The 12,339-nt window shown below is 46.9% G+C and overlaps 7 protein-coding genes across 7 annotated transcripts; 4 read left to right on the top strand and 3 right to left on the bottom strand.

Moving 5' to 3' along the window:
- Nucleotides 1-43: 43 nt before the first annotated feature.
- BGW36DRAFT_381248 (small GTP-binding protein) lies at nt 44-1,357 on the top strand. Its single transcript, XM_046216412.1, has 5 exons — nt 44-298; nt 361-386; nt 439-527; nt 633-1,035; nt 1,084-1,357. Exons 1-5 carry the CDS (start codon nt 246-248, stop codon nt 1,137-1,139), a joined length of 627 nt encoding a protein of 208 aa, XP_046071503.1. The 5' UTR covers nt 44-245; the 3' UTR covers nt 1,140-1,357.
- A 121-nt stretch (nt 1,358-1,478) lies between these two features.
- Nucleotides 1,479-3,123, top strand: BGW36DRAFT_462401 (Inositolphosphorylceramide synthase subunit Kei1-domain-containing protein). The gene is made up of 2 exons (XM_046222169.1): nt 1,479-1,631; nt 1,704-3,123. The coding sequence occupies exons 1-2, from the start codon at nt 1,596-1,598 to the stop codon at nt 2,760-2,762; spliced, it is 1,095 nt and encodes a 364-aa protein (XP_046071502.1). The 5' UTR covers nt 1,479-1,595; the 3' UTR covers nt 2,763-3,123.
- A 326-nt stretch (nt 3,124-3,449) lies between these two features.
- Nucleotides 3,450-4,014, bottom strand: BGW36DRAFT_381246 (uncharacterized protein). Its single transcript, XM_046216411.1, has one exon. It carries the CDS (start codon nt 3,620-3,622, stop codon nt 3,458-3,460), a length of 165 nt encoding a protein of 54 aa, XP_046071501.1. The 5' UTR covers nt 3,623-4,014; the 3' UTR covers nt 3,450-3,457.
- Nucleotides 4,015-5,430: 1,416 nt separating this feature from the next.
- Nucleotides 5,431-6,433, top strand: BGW36DRAFT_428569 (ankyrin repeat-containing domain protein; the record flags this gene model as incomplete). Its single annotated transcript, XM_046220569.1, has 2 exons — nt 5,431-5,443; nt 5,499-6,433. The coding sequence occupies 2 exons, from the start codon at nt 5,431-5,433 to the stop codon at nt 6,431-6,433; spliced, it is 948 nt and encodes a 315-aa protein (XP_046071500.1).
- A 978-nt stretch (nt 6,434-7,411) lies between these two features.
- On the bottom strand, nt 7,412-8,054 carry BGW36DRAFT_408407 (uncharacterized protein; the record flags this gene model as incomplete). Its single annotated transcript, XM_046219080.1, has 2 exons — nt 7,412-7,914; nt 7,961-8,054. The coding sequence occupies 2 exons, from the start codon at nt 8,052-8,054 to the stop codon at nt 7,457-7,459; spliced, it is 552 nt and encodes a 183-aa protein (XP_046071499.1). The 3' UTR covers nt 7,412-7,456.
- Nucleotides 8,055-9,378: 1,324 nt separating this feature from the next.
- Nucleotides 9,379-9,928, top strand: BGW36DRAFT_398083 (Scytalone dehydratase; the record flags this gene model as incomplete). Its single annotated transcript, XM_046218362.1, has 2 exons — nt 9,379-9,403; nt 9,462-9,928. 2 exons carry the CDS (start codon nt 9,379-9,381, stop codon nt 9,926-9,928), a joined length of 492 nt encoding a protein of 163 aa, XP_046071498.1.
- Nucleotides 9,929-10,290: 362 nt separating this feature from the next.
- Nucleotides 10,291-11,601, bottom strand: BGW36DRAFT_398082 (uncharacterized protein; the record flags this gene model as incomplete). Its single annotated transcript, XM_046218361.1, has 4 exons — nt 10,291-10,525; nt 10,597-10,787; nt 10,815-11,321; nt 11,377-11,601. 4 exons carry the CDS (start codon nt 11,599-11,601, stop codon nt 10,291-10,293), a joined length of 1,158 nt encoding a protein of 385 aa, XP_046071497.1.
- Between the last annotated feature and the right edge of the window lie 738 nt (nt 11,602-12,339).

Raw genomic sequence — 12,339 nt, 5'->3', positions numbered from 1 at the left:
AACCCGCCCCAGCGTAGGCCGCTTCCCTTTCTCCTGGTGTCATGCTTGACTGTGTTTTCTCTGATTTTTCTGGTTTCTCTGATGTCTCTGATATCTCCGATATCTCCTGCTTGTGCTGCTTTCACGACCCCTACGATCCGAATTTTGCACATCCTGCATACCCGCGACCATATCTACACACGACACTTATTCACTGGCCTAGTTTGACCTAGTCCCCTGAGCGCAACAGACAGACCACCTACGCGATGGCTTCCCAGGCAGCTGTTGGGTCGTATTCGAACCCGCTGAAGAAGTTTAAGTGTGTATACATTATTCGACATTACAAGCCATCGCAATTGGAATTGGCTAATGTGGCGACAGATTAGTTTTCCTGGGCGAGCAGAGCGGTTCGTTGACAAAGCTATCTACAAACACATCACGGTGCTGACTGAACTGCAGTTGGAAAGACGTCTCTGATCACACGGTTTATGTACGACTCTTTCGACAACACATACCAAGCGACAATTGGAATTGACTTTCTTTCGAAGGTAAGATAAAGGACATCCCGCAGCAACTCTCGCAAAAAGGGCTGTGCGACCGTACATGTGGATGGGCATATATATGTGGATGGTTCACTGACCTCGTGGGTGCAGACCATGTACCTGGAAGACCGGACGGTGCGACTGCAACTGTGGGACACGGCCGGACAGGAACGCTTTCGGTCTCTCATTCCTTCATATATTCGCGATAGCAGCGTGGCAGTTGTTGTGTACGACATTTCCAATGCAAAATCGTTCCAGAATACCCGTAAATGGGTCGACGACGTTCGAGGCGAGCGAGGCAACGATGTCATTATTGTGCTTGTGGGCAACAAGACAGACTTGAACGACAAGCGGGAGGTAACTACGGCACAGGGCGAGGAAGAAGCTAAGAAGAACGGCCTCATGTTTATCGAAACCAGCGCCAAGGTCGGACACAACGTGAAGCAGTTATTCAGGAGAATAGCGCAAGCACTGCCAGGCATGGAGGGCGAGGCTCAAAGGGGCGAAAACCAGAGTATGCGTTGTTCTCTTCCATATGCAGTGCACGACTAACGTTTTGCAGTGATCGACGTCAACATCAACTCAGCGCCTATCAATAACGACAGCTGTGCGTGCTGAATGGAGACTGCTGTCCGGATTTCTGTATCTTGCATTGTTAATAAATGACGCGACGTCCTTGTAGCCTTTTTCGACATGTATATCATTCCACTTGTTACTCGATTTCGTAGCATATAATATATTAATAATTAATATATTATGCATGTCTAGTCATTGTATCAACATTAATAGATTATTTGAATTGAATTGATGTACATGTAGCAAGCCCAAATGGGAACGCTAACGTCATGCGCAGGGCGACCATTGATTTTGCGGCTTGGCAGGCGGCTTCTCCGGGAACGCTTAGCCTGATTCCTTGCCCTCAGCTCTTCCTCCTACTTTTCTCCCTCACCGTCCTCTTGCGCACCACTGCATCGGCCTGTATAGAAGCGTTCTACGCTCGCCCCCTTATCGCACTCTATTATCTAGTCCGATCGCATTGCTGGCGGTGGCTTGCGACCATCGTTCGAGCGCACCATGGCTTTACGCTTGTTTCGCATTCCACGGCCAAAGGTATGTTACACCGTCGTCGTCCGATCCGATCGCGATGTGACGATTGTAAGGCTGAGCTGACCGCGTTTCAAGAGCTTTCTTTGTGTCATGAGCCTACAGACGGGCACCTCCCTGATCACACTGTCGCTGCTACTCAACAAGATCAGTGGCCTGTACGGGCTGCTCGCCTTGCTAACAGGCTATCATCTCTCACCCGTCCAGCTGTCTATGTACATTTACTCTCTCGCCGTTCTCGCTCTCACCGTCCTCCTTTTCCCTCATATTCGAAAGCAAACTCCCCTGCACTGCCTGGGTCTGGCCTGGGTGTACTTTTTCGACACGCTTATTAATGCCGCTTATACGGCTGCATTTGGAGTAACATGGTTCCTGGTCGTTTCTCAGCATTATCACAATGCACCTAAATCTGGACCAGGCTCTACTATCGAGGATACCGCCGGTTTCACCAACCCTACATACAACGTTTCCTCCGTTCACATCCCTGGAAATGTCCTGTCGCCTGGACAAGACTCTGGGATCACCGCGGACCCGGCCAGCGTCCCAGCTGGAATTGCTACTGATCCTATCAATGGAACGCCCAGCTTGAGCAATGGTGTGCGACAGCCCGAAAGTTTTGAGAGCATCATCATGATCTCGGTCCTTTGGGTGGTTCGTTTCTACTTTAGTTTGATTATGTTTGCGTTCGCTAGACAAGCACTCCGCCACAAGCTGCTGAACGCCTCGCAGCCCCGGTATAATCAGCTTCCTACTCACAGCCGAGCCACCTCAGTCGCTACTGTGGCTAGTGCCGCTGATATTGATCGAGAGCCATTCCTGCCACATACCCCCGAGGGCCAAGGATGGCAAGGAACACTAGGCCGTGCTATGATCAGCGTATTCAGAAACTACTGGCTTGGAACCGATTCGTCCGATGAAGAAGATGCGAGCTGGATGAGCGGTTTCGGCCGCGGACTACACACACGCAACAACCTGTCTATTTCGGGCATCTCTGAGCGGGAACGCCGCCGCCGGTCTGGCACCGGCCCACCAAAACCATCGCAGTCCGTTCTCCAGGCTGCCTCCTTGATGCAGCCTGTTCACGGTGAGAACGAAACCGCAGGCGTCAATCTGCAAGACTTTCACGAAAGCAGATAATATAGAAACAGAGAAACCTGCATTGTGTGATGTGATGTTTGTTTACGGCGTGATTTGGTGCAGGAAATCGATCTCCATAAAATCCCTCGGCCCCCACTGTTGAGGGTAGAGTAGAGGATATTTGATTACTATTTATCAACCCATTTTGGGACTTCGCTCGCTTAGCAGCGTTCATGGTGTGGAATGGTGGCGTTGCTCTATATATAGCATGTCCGGTTTCTGGCATGGGTCGGTTGGCGTCGACGGTACATATCGAGTTTTTCGTTATAATATATATATAATATACAATTGATCAATGTGACACATCAATCCATCCTACATATTCGATCAAGCCATCTGGAATTAAATTAGCGGACATTGGAACTGCAAGGGAGTAATCATATGCAGAGTACTTTGACTTCGACTCTATATGGCAAATTAATCATGTCGCGTGCTATCCTTTATAATATAGTAATTGCAGATAATTTTATCACGACTATATAACCAGGAGTATTGCTCAGTAAGCCACTACACCAAAAGACCAGAAAATTAAGCACGATGCATTCTCGCCACTTCTCACCTATGTAGTAAATGTAACAGAGGGCTAGGGCTCGGATAAGCGTTGCATGTGCCTCGTGGCACGAGCGCCGCCCCACACTGGCTATCTAACCGCGACGCGCGCGGCTGTACATAATTCCTTCCTCATGCTTAGAATTCTAGTTCAATGGTACCACAGATTCATATTTGTGCCGATCGTAACACATCCCTAAGCGGAAGCATTGCCTTGCCAGGGCCACTAAGCGCTCAGGGTCGAATGCCCAGACTAGCCGCCAGGCTTTAAAGTTAAGCTTGTCAACCCTGCCACCTGCAGGCTGTATCATCCGCCGACGCTGCAGGCGCTGGTCCTGGGACTGTTGAATATCCCGGTGGCTGAAACAGCGTGACAGGGATTGGGAACGTGTATATATATGTGACAGTCATCCCACCTGGATTAGAAGAATCAACGAACATCTTATTATCACTTTCAACAGGGACCGCATGGCCGCCCGCACGATTTCCGTCATTTCGGAGCCGTCCTCATTGTCACCACCGACGTGGGGATTGCCGGCGTCTTGCCCTACATCCAGGCACTGATCCACGCGACGAGGCGCCGCGAAGCCATGGTCCGCAGGTTGGAGGTGGTCTGGCAGATTGACGACTACCGTGAGCGACGCCTGGGCGATTCGCGACTGACGCTGACTGAGCTTAGCTAGAAATGGCCAAAAATGATCGGTCAAGAAGTGCAGCGTGTGGTCTGCTCTGGTTTTGGCGTGCGGAAGTCTCTCGCAGCGGCGGTGATAGGTACCTTAAAACGTGTGATAGATGCCTTTCCGTCTGGCATTGCTCACTCGAATCATCAACAGCAATCCTGCAACCATGGCACCTGCAAGGGCGGGAATACTTACATCAATCCTAAGCCAAGAGCGATGCTGATCGCCACCTTTTTCTTTAAGTTCATCTAGAGTCGCCAGATGGTCCTTACCGGGTACACTGCGAGGAAGAGGTCTACGACGGCTGACAATGAGAGAGGTCAGTAACTTACCAGAATTGTCTCAAGGCTTGGCTCACCGCCAACAGTAATCGAATAATGAACCAGAATATCGAGATCCCAGCACTTGCTGTGAGAGAGTTGAAGGGTCCATGTCGCTTCGAAAGACGTGCATCAGGCGAAAATAATCACAATGCAACCCGAAATAAACAGGCTGCAAGGCTGACAAAGGCCCACAGATAGCATGCCACCCGTTTTGGAGGATTCAATATCCTCGTCAATAAGGCCGTGACGCTTAATTTCGGCAGTGCAAACGAAAGGACCCTAGGGTGAAGCCCGCAGTGTTCAACATTGCTACCCTTTGAAAAATGAAACGAGGCTTAATTGGAAGATGACACCAATCCAGAACTCTTCTGCTGCTAGATTGGGGGCTGTTGGTGGAATTCTGGATGTTGAATATTGTTAATTCCATTTAAGCGAAGATTCGTTGCATAGTAACTTCAATTGAGATATTTTTCTAGCGGATAGCTCAGAACAAACGTTGCTAGTTTTTTCATGGGATGGCGGAGGTTGCATGGTGAGACACAAGCCACCTCAAGATTAAACGAATCTAGACAAAAAGAATGGGACAGGTCATGCATGTCTAATTACATTATCTTCTATACGTTTCACCAGCGGTAATAGGTAAAGCCAAGAAAACAAAAATGGTATCTATAACACTGTTAAGGTACACTAATATTTATTACACATTATCTCAGCCCCTGCAATGCCGCGTTACTGTTACTGGTTGGTTGAATGATGATGTAATAGCTAGACTTGGGCATCACAGATTTTTGCATGTCATCGCAGTGTTAGATAAATTTATAGTAGAGCATTCGTTTCTTAGCTGAACAGAATCATCCAGCAGAGACAATTCTATCTTTCTTACAACTGGATCATCACATCTTCAATCACTCTATCCGACAATATTTTGGTAGAGCAGATTTGCGGTAAACCAAGCTCTGGGAGGTTCCGTGCAGATAAAACAAAGTGGGAAGCCTGTCCCATTAGAGACATATAAATCATGGAATATAAACAAAGCTAATACAAACACTCTCCGCCTGGCGTTTCTTAGGTAAAAACCTCTTACGAACTTACCAGTGTCCAGCACCACCACCGACCATGTCTACACCCGGTACCAGTCCCTAATATGCTATTTGCATAGCTAGAACTAACCAATAATGGCCAAGGTCCTGATCACCACAAAGTTACGCAAGATCTACTGGAGTCGTGTGCCACTGGAGATATAGCTCGACTCCGGTCGGCACTGACGGAAGCTGCTTCCTGCGACCCACTCTCCATACCACCCGCTAAGCGTCTTCTTCGGGATGCGGCCAGATATGGCCAGGCTGACCTGATACGTTACATGTTTGCCAACCTCCCTGAGTTTCAAAAGGACAAGCCATGGTGGCCAGCAAAACCCTCCGCCTACGAGGAATCGCAAGAGTTTGCAACCAACGAAGACAAGAAGTGGGGTCTGATTCCGGATGGAACGGTCACTGCAGCTATTGAAGGGGCCAATCCTGCGGCAGTTTTCGCGGTATATTTGGACTACGGAATGAAAGTTGACTACTGGGTTGACATTCTTGGCCCTTTGCTCTCTGTTGCAGTCGGCCCTTTGCTCTCGACGGAAGTAGAAAGATCGTTAGAACTTGTCAAATTGCTTTTGGACCAAGGTGCAGATCCGAACGTCCAAGACTACAAGGGTAAATGGGCGATTGCTCTGGCTGCGGGTATGTCGACTCCGGATATGATCTCGTTGCTGGTGGACAATGGAGCTTCAATTCATGGGAAAAATGTGCTTCGTGGGCCGGTGGTGGACCGGAATTTGGCTAATGTAGATCGGCTTCTGGAACTAGGTATTGACATAAATGAAGACATCAAAGACATGGATTGGACGAAACGTCCAGCCATTGAGATATCCCGTGGAAATGTCCTTCATTGCGCTATCCGAGAGAAAACATTTAAAAAGACTCATATTTCGCTAGAAGAGATGGTCGAGTATCTACTTGATCGCGGAGTTGACAGTACGATTGTGGATTGGGAGGGCAAGACCCCCCTCCAGCTTGCCCGTGAGAAAGGAGAGATTAATTTGACACAACTTCTGGAGCAGAGGTCGCCATAGATGCGACTCTGATAGGATCTTTACGTTTAATATATTTTCAAACATCTCCTTTATGTTCCTTTACAAGACTGGTACAAATTTGCTATGCATCATGTCAACGCACATTGCCATTCTGTTTGGCTCAATTCATATTGATTGATATTCTGCAAGTCTAACATAAACTCCTCCATCTACCTAAAAGATGGTAGCTGTATTTCCTGCTCGGCAATCTGAGCTGTGTGAAAGTATAAGGTCACTATTGTGTGGATATAATCGGTATGAGAGGATATGAATTTTGTACTAGTTGCAGATTACGCTTCTAATATAGTACCCCGTATTTTCTTGGAACCGTTGGTAGGCACTGCACCGCTTCAATGCCTTCCTAGTCTCGTATTATCTGAGAGCGCTTAATGATGTAGGTGCAGTATATTATACCTTTATCCCCCGGGACTTAGGGGCATGGCGTGGGCATTTGGACCCAATGCTTCCATAAAGCATCGAACCTTTCGATTCTGAGAAAGCGGGTTTGCTCATTACAAGAAAGTGTAATATGTGGCCCCAATTCTCAGGATCTCGTTGAGATTAGCTCTGGTGGCGTCGGAAGATGTATTTTTATGTCGATCTTGCCCATTGTTCTGTCACGATGTCAGCCGATACGTCAGAATATTTGGCATTCCCAGAATGATGATTCAATGAAGTGCAAAAAAGCCGCCACGCCAGATAGTGACGAAAAGAAATTACTGACACCATCCCCTGCCTCCAACTTCAAGCACACGGACAGCTTGGCATATCTTTTGTGAACTGAAGCATTTCTGGATGAAACTGGAGAGCTGCAATGAAACCGACGACTGTATAGGTGCCATTAAATACTGATCCGCCGTCATTTTACGCTTCTCTGGGCTGCCAAAGAACAACGTGAGTGGATTTATTTGGCCGGAGAGACACTCTTTTAACTTCGAGCCGACAGCATGTAACAGCTTATGTTCAGATGAAAATTGGGGGAAATCAACCAGTATTCGGTTAAATCTTTCATCAGCGGATAATTCAAACAGATACAGGCTTCCCGGTTCGAATCCAATCGTTATCAACCTGTATGACAAGGACATCATCACGGAGAGCGCGAATCAGCTGAACGACATGCTTATCGTATTTAGGCAAATAGGGAACACTCGAGATCTTCTCTCCCGCCTGTAATGAAGAAATGTCACACCCAAGCTTTGTAAATGCCTCCGTTATATACGCAACAATCAAGCCTGTTTGAGCTGGATAGACTGGTGGCCAGAACTTGTCACAGCCTTTTTCTCTGGCAAAGGCCTCAAACTCCTCGCGTATCATGTCAAAAGCCTCAAGTGCAGCACTTAATGATCGGCCACTTAAGCGTGGATGCGAGGTCAGGAGGTATGCCGGTTGGAAATCTTGCTTATCACTTGAAAGCGTAGCTGTGGTGGGTGTTAGCGATCCGTTGCTAGAGCCAATTCTACTAGACAGGGTTCTTAATTCGGCTTCCGTATTGTAAGTGAAATTGCTGGTCTTTAGCTATCAACTCACACAGAGGGCTCATGTCAGTTGTAGCCGTAAATTCTGCCACATCGACATTGATTGAGAAAAAGGCGTTGATCTTCTCTACGACCTCCATTCCCATCAAGGAATCGATGCCAAGCTCTCCAATCAGAACATCCTTGTGGAGCCTCTCGGAATCAATATCAGCGACGCGGACAAGATACGGAGAAGAACTTGGCGTAGCCTTCCGTGCAGCTTTTAATCCGCGCGCACTGTAATATAGAAGAGTGTCATTCTGGGATCCATGGAATAACGGCACTTGCTACAGTTCATCCAAGAGATAAGGACGGGTATGCTCCAGCGCGGTTATGCTAATGTGGATTATGGGTATTGGCCACGCAATCTTTTCCTATAGCTTCTCCAATTGGCTCCACGACAACGAACCGAATAAGCGCCGTTATTCGCTCTGTGGACAGTATGCTATTCGGAGTAATTAGTGGTACGTTACATCCGTCTTATGTTGGTGCATTGAGATGAAGTATGCATACATCCAGGAAGAGGGGCTTGAACCCAGTTATGCCCAAGTGAATGCTAGTGATCACAACTGCAGATAAACCACCATTTTCAGGTCTTGTATTGTCGATCAGTTTTAGGTCTGACCGGACCGACCGGGAGCAGATAATGGCGGGGGATATTCATGCCTGACATGTGAACCCCACGCATGTTCTCCGGGTACTCTCCGCGCTCCTTGTTTGATGGTGGTGTTTTTACGTTGTTGTTCTTATTATTAGGTAGCTGGTTCTCCGTACGACCCCCTGTTTTGAGTGAGCCATCTCAGCGACTGATCTGACCGTGGGGGTTGATGTCGGACCAATATTTTATTACAACAACCACTGGAAAAGTAGAGTAGCGCCGCGTTCCTTAGCTGAAATCGGCTTGCGTTATGAGGCCCAGTAAGAACAGGGGTTCACTATCATGTCAGGGGTCCGTCTTTTGCTTAGCCGACGTGACATTTGGCCGTTTCAATACGATCGTCCGATAGGGGACTTCTTGGGAGTAGGAGGGATCAAGGTTACACGAAGAATTTATGCGGGATCATTACAGTTCACATACATGCTGAAGCTCCAACTAGATGTATGTCCATTGCTCATCATATGAAACATGTGTTAACACTGGTAACTAAATGATTGGCAGTTTATCACGCAAGCACCGCCGCAGAGCAGGAACAAATATATGCACAGCGACTTATCCTCACATTGTAATTAGTGTAATACTAGCACTGCATATGATAACGAATGATGGGCTTGAATAGTTGAGAACAAAGAAATCCTTACTACGTTTGCATTAAATCATTAAACCCGCCCAACTTCTCCTGCTTGTCTAATATAAATTAGGCAGTCCGTACGTAGCATTTCTGAACCCGAAAAAATCATCATCGCCTCGCGACCTTCTTACTGTTGGGCAAAATGTGCACAGATATCGCTCATTCAGGTCAGAATCTTCTTCATTGATACTAACGCATATCACCTGTTAACCGGCGTGAATTCAGACTATCTTGAGATCGACAACATTGCCTTTGAATGGGCACGTAGCTACGACACCAAAGACTGGGAGCGTCTACGGAAATGCCTTTCCCCTTCCACACACCTCGATTTCCGTAGCCTCCAAGGTGACCTCCACAAGAACTTGTCTCCAGATGCCTATGTGGAAATCCTTGCATCGGCTAAATATCTGGGGAGCAAGCGATTGAAAACTCAACATTTTCTTGGCTCGGCAAAATGGGAGAGACTAGACGATGGTTCCGTACGAGTCACGCATCAAATTCGAGTAGCCCATCAACGTTACACTGATGACGAACTTTCAGCTGTGGCGAACAAAGGGCATGCTCATGGAGTCACAACTCATTGGTTCAGGAAATTTGAAGGAGCTTGGAAAATAGAAGGAGTTGCTCCCCAGCTTGATTTTGCCGAGTATGACCTTTTCGGGACCTTGAATCCGACAGACGAAGAATCTTAGGCGTTGAAGGGCACACCTTCTGGGTTTATTTGTTACATCGACAAATGAGTACATTGAAAAATGTTTGTGGCCTATGGATTACCTCACGTCGTATTTTACTCTTTGTCCTCTTCTGCGGTCCGCTGATAAGAGCAATCTTGATTAAATAACTTTACTTACCACAAGGCTGTCATGCTCCTAGCACAACTTGTAAGCCTGGCTTCAACTCCTGAAGGCCGCTATTATATATTTAAACCCTAGATTTGGCACCCAAATCAGTAACTTCATATCAGGATAAAAATTTATGCCTATCACAGTACATGATGATGGCTACGACTAGCATGCATTAAAGGTAGATATTACCAAGTTGAATGTGACCAATGCTAGCAATTCCATGATATTTCAATCATACTTAGCTTACACCCTTCCGGTCTTTGTATGCTCTCGGTCACGAAGCGCTCGTCGCTCAGTTCTAAGACTCGCCTAAACTGTTCCACCGATCGATCTTTCCCATTGGAAATAGTCGCCATGATGAAATCTTGTCGTAAATTGAACTTCCCGGACAATTTCTTTACCGGGCTGTCTCCCAATACTGAATCCCAGATCAGGACTTCGAGTCTTTTGGAAGCCGCGGAATGAGAGAACGAAGGATGATAGCTCAATGGCGATCGCTCCAGTTATGAAGGCACCGGCTGATTAAGTATGCATCTGGTGCCCTTTCCGATTGTTGGGGGTCCATGAAATTTTGTGCCTCGAAGGAGATTCGTCCATTAAACTCAGATGGGAGTTTTTTCCTGCCCTGTTCCACGACATGTGGAAGCTCTTGGACTGTAAGTGATAGATTTTGAATCTTCCTACCCAAGGCTTGGGAAATTTGGCCCTATCCGCCGCCAATATCAATTAGTACTGATCCAGATTTGTCCAGTGTTGACCTGTCAAATGCCTTCATGATTTGAGAGAAGTTGAAATCCTCAGCCTCGACGGCATATTTCATTGCCGCGTCGAAACGATGAGCTCGCTCTGGCTCTTCAGCTAGGAGAGTGAATAGCGATCGGCCGTCATTATTCAGGCTGAATGCGTTTTGGTTAGGTTCTCCAGAATCTTCTCCAAATTTCTCCCAGGCTTCAATCAGCTTCAAGCTCGCAGGACCAATATCCTCGAGTTGGAGGCCGACGGAGTGGTAGTATCCCTCGTCCGTTGCTAACAACCTCGATATAGCGGTATGACAAACTTTGCCAGATTCCGATTCATCGAATATGTTCAACGTCATAGCTGCTCGAATAGTCCGGAGCACGGCTGATCTACCTAGCCCACTGGTCTCTGAAATCTCATCGTATGTTGCACAGCTATTGATGGGTCCGACGGAAGCTAGTTTGTATCGCCATACAATGCGTTGTATAAGTTGTTCTGTCCACTGCTGTTCACCAGGATCAACCAGGACAGTCCAGTTAGACAAATGTGAGACCTACACTGTAAGCTATATCAAGTCCAGAGAGTCTAGCACCTCTGAGGAGTTGTCGGAAGGTGTGACTGGTATCGACAAGATCCCATCGTAGCATTTGGATATCATCTGGCAATAACTCAAGTGTGTCCTTTTCAAACGATGTGTGAGAGATTTTGCTTTGCTCAAGGGCTTCCTCAATTCTTCTAGCTTGAGCGAGCAATTCTTCCGCCAAAAACACCAGTGAAGGCATAATTAATACTAAATCACCCAAGATATTGCTGATTATAGTTGGAAATGGAGAAGTCCGACAGGGAATTTGTCGCGAACAGTTTGAGTAGAATACCCTGAGTAGACGCTTGGCTTTTATCCTACACTTAAGTGAGCACTGCAAATCCTTTAATTGTTCTTTTTCAGTTGTACGCCGCGGAGCTCTATCATCATTATTTAAAAGTCATATATTTCTTTCTTCATATATTTGTGAATGATCGATGAAAGATTCAAAATAGCTTGTAAACACGTGGTCCCTGACATACCCAGGGTATATGATCCGTAGTGTCATGCCAGAGAGACTTCTTGAGACAATGGTGCGATGCAGATCACCCTCTGCGATCTGGGGGCCGCACGTCATCTATAATTATTTACTTTAGGCAAAGTGGTATTTCAAGAGATATATAATCCGATGGAGGAAGCGCGGCGACAGGAGTCTGCGCGAATCTATTTTGAAGCACCAAGCTGTGCTAGGACTGTGTTTCACTATCGTTCTCTCCTCAAGAAGTACAATCATGACAATTCCCTTTGAGGGCATTGGAGGGATAGAGACAATTGGCGATTTTTGGAATAGTAGCGCCCAATTTGTATGTTGAGCTCGACCATTATCATTACTGCTTAGTTGTGCTCTAACCATTGTTACTAGCCGCACAATGACAGCGTTACAGATATTAACATAACCGCAAGAAATGACCCATTGATGCATTTCGGAGGTAATCAA

Source organism: Talaromyces proteolyticus (genome assembly GCF_021365285.1).
Source record: "Talaromyces proteolyticus strain PMI_201 chromosome Unknown BGW36scaffold_7, whole genome shotgun sequence".
In the NCBI taxonomy this organism is placed as follows: Eukaryota; Fungi; Ascomycota; class Eurotiomycetes; order Eurotiales; family Trichocomaceae; genus Talaromyces; species Talaromyces proteolyticus.
The sequence above is the reverse complement of the archived record's forward strand: the minus strand, read 5'-3'. Positions and strand labels throughout refer to the sequence as shown.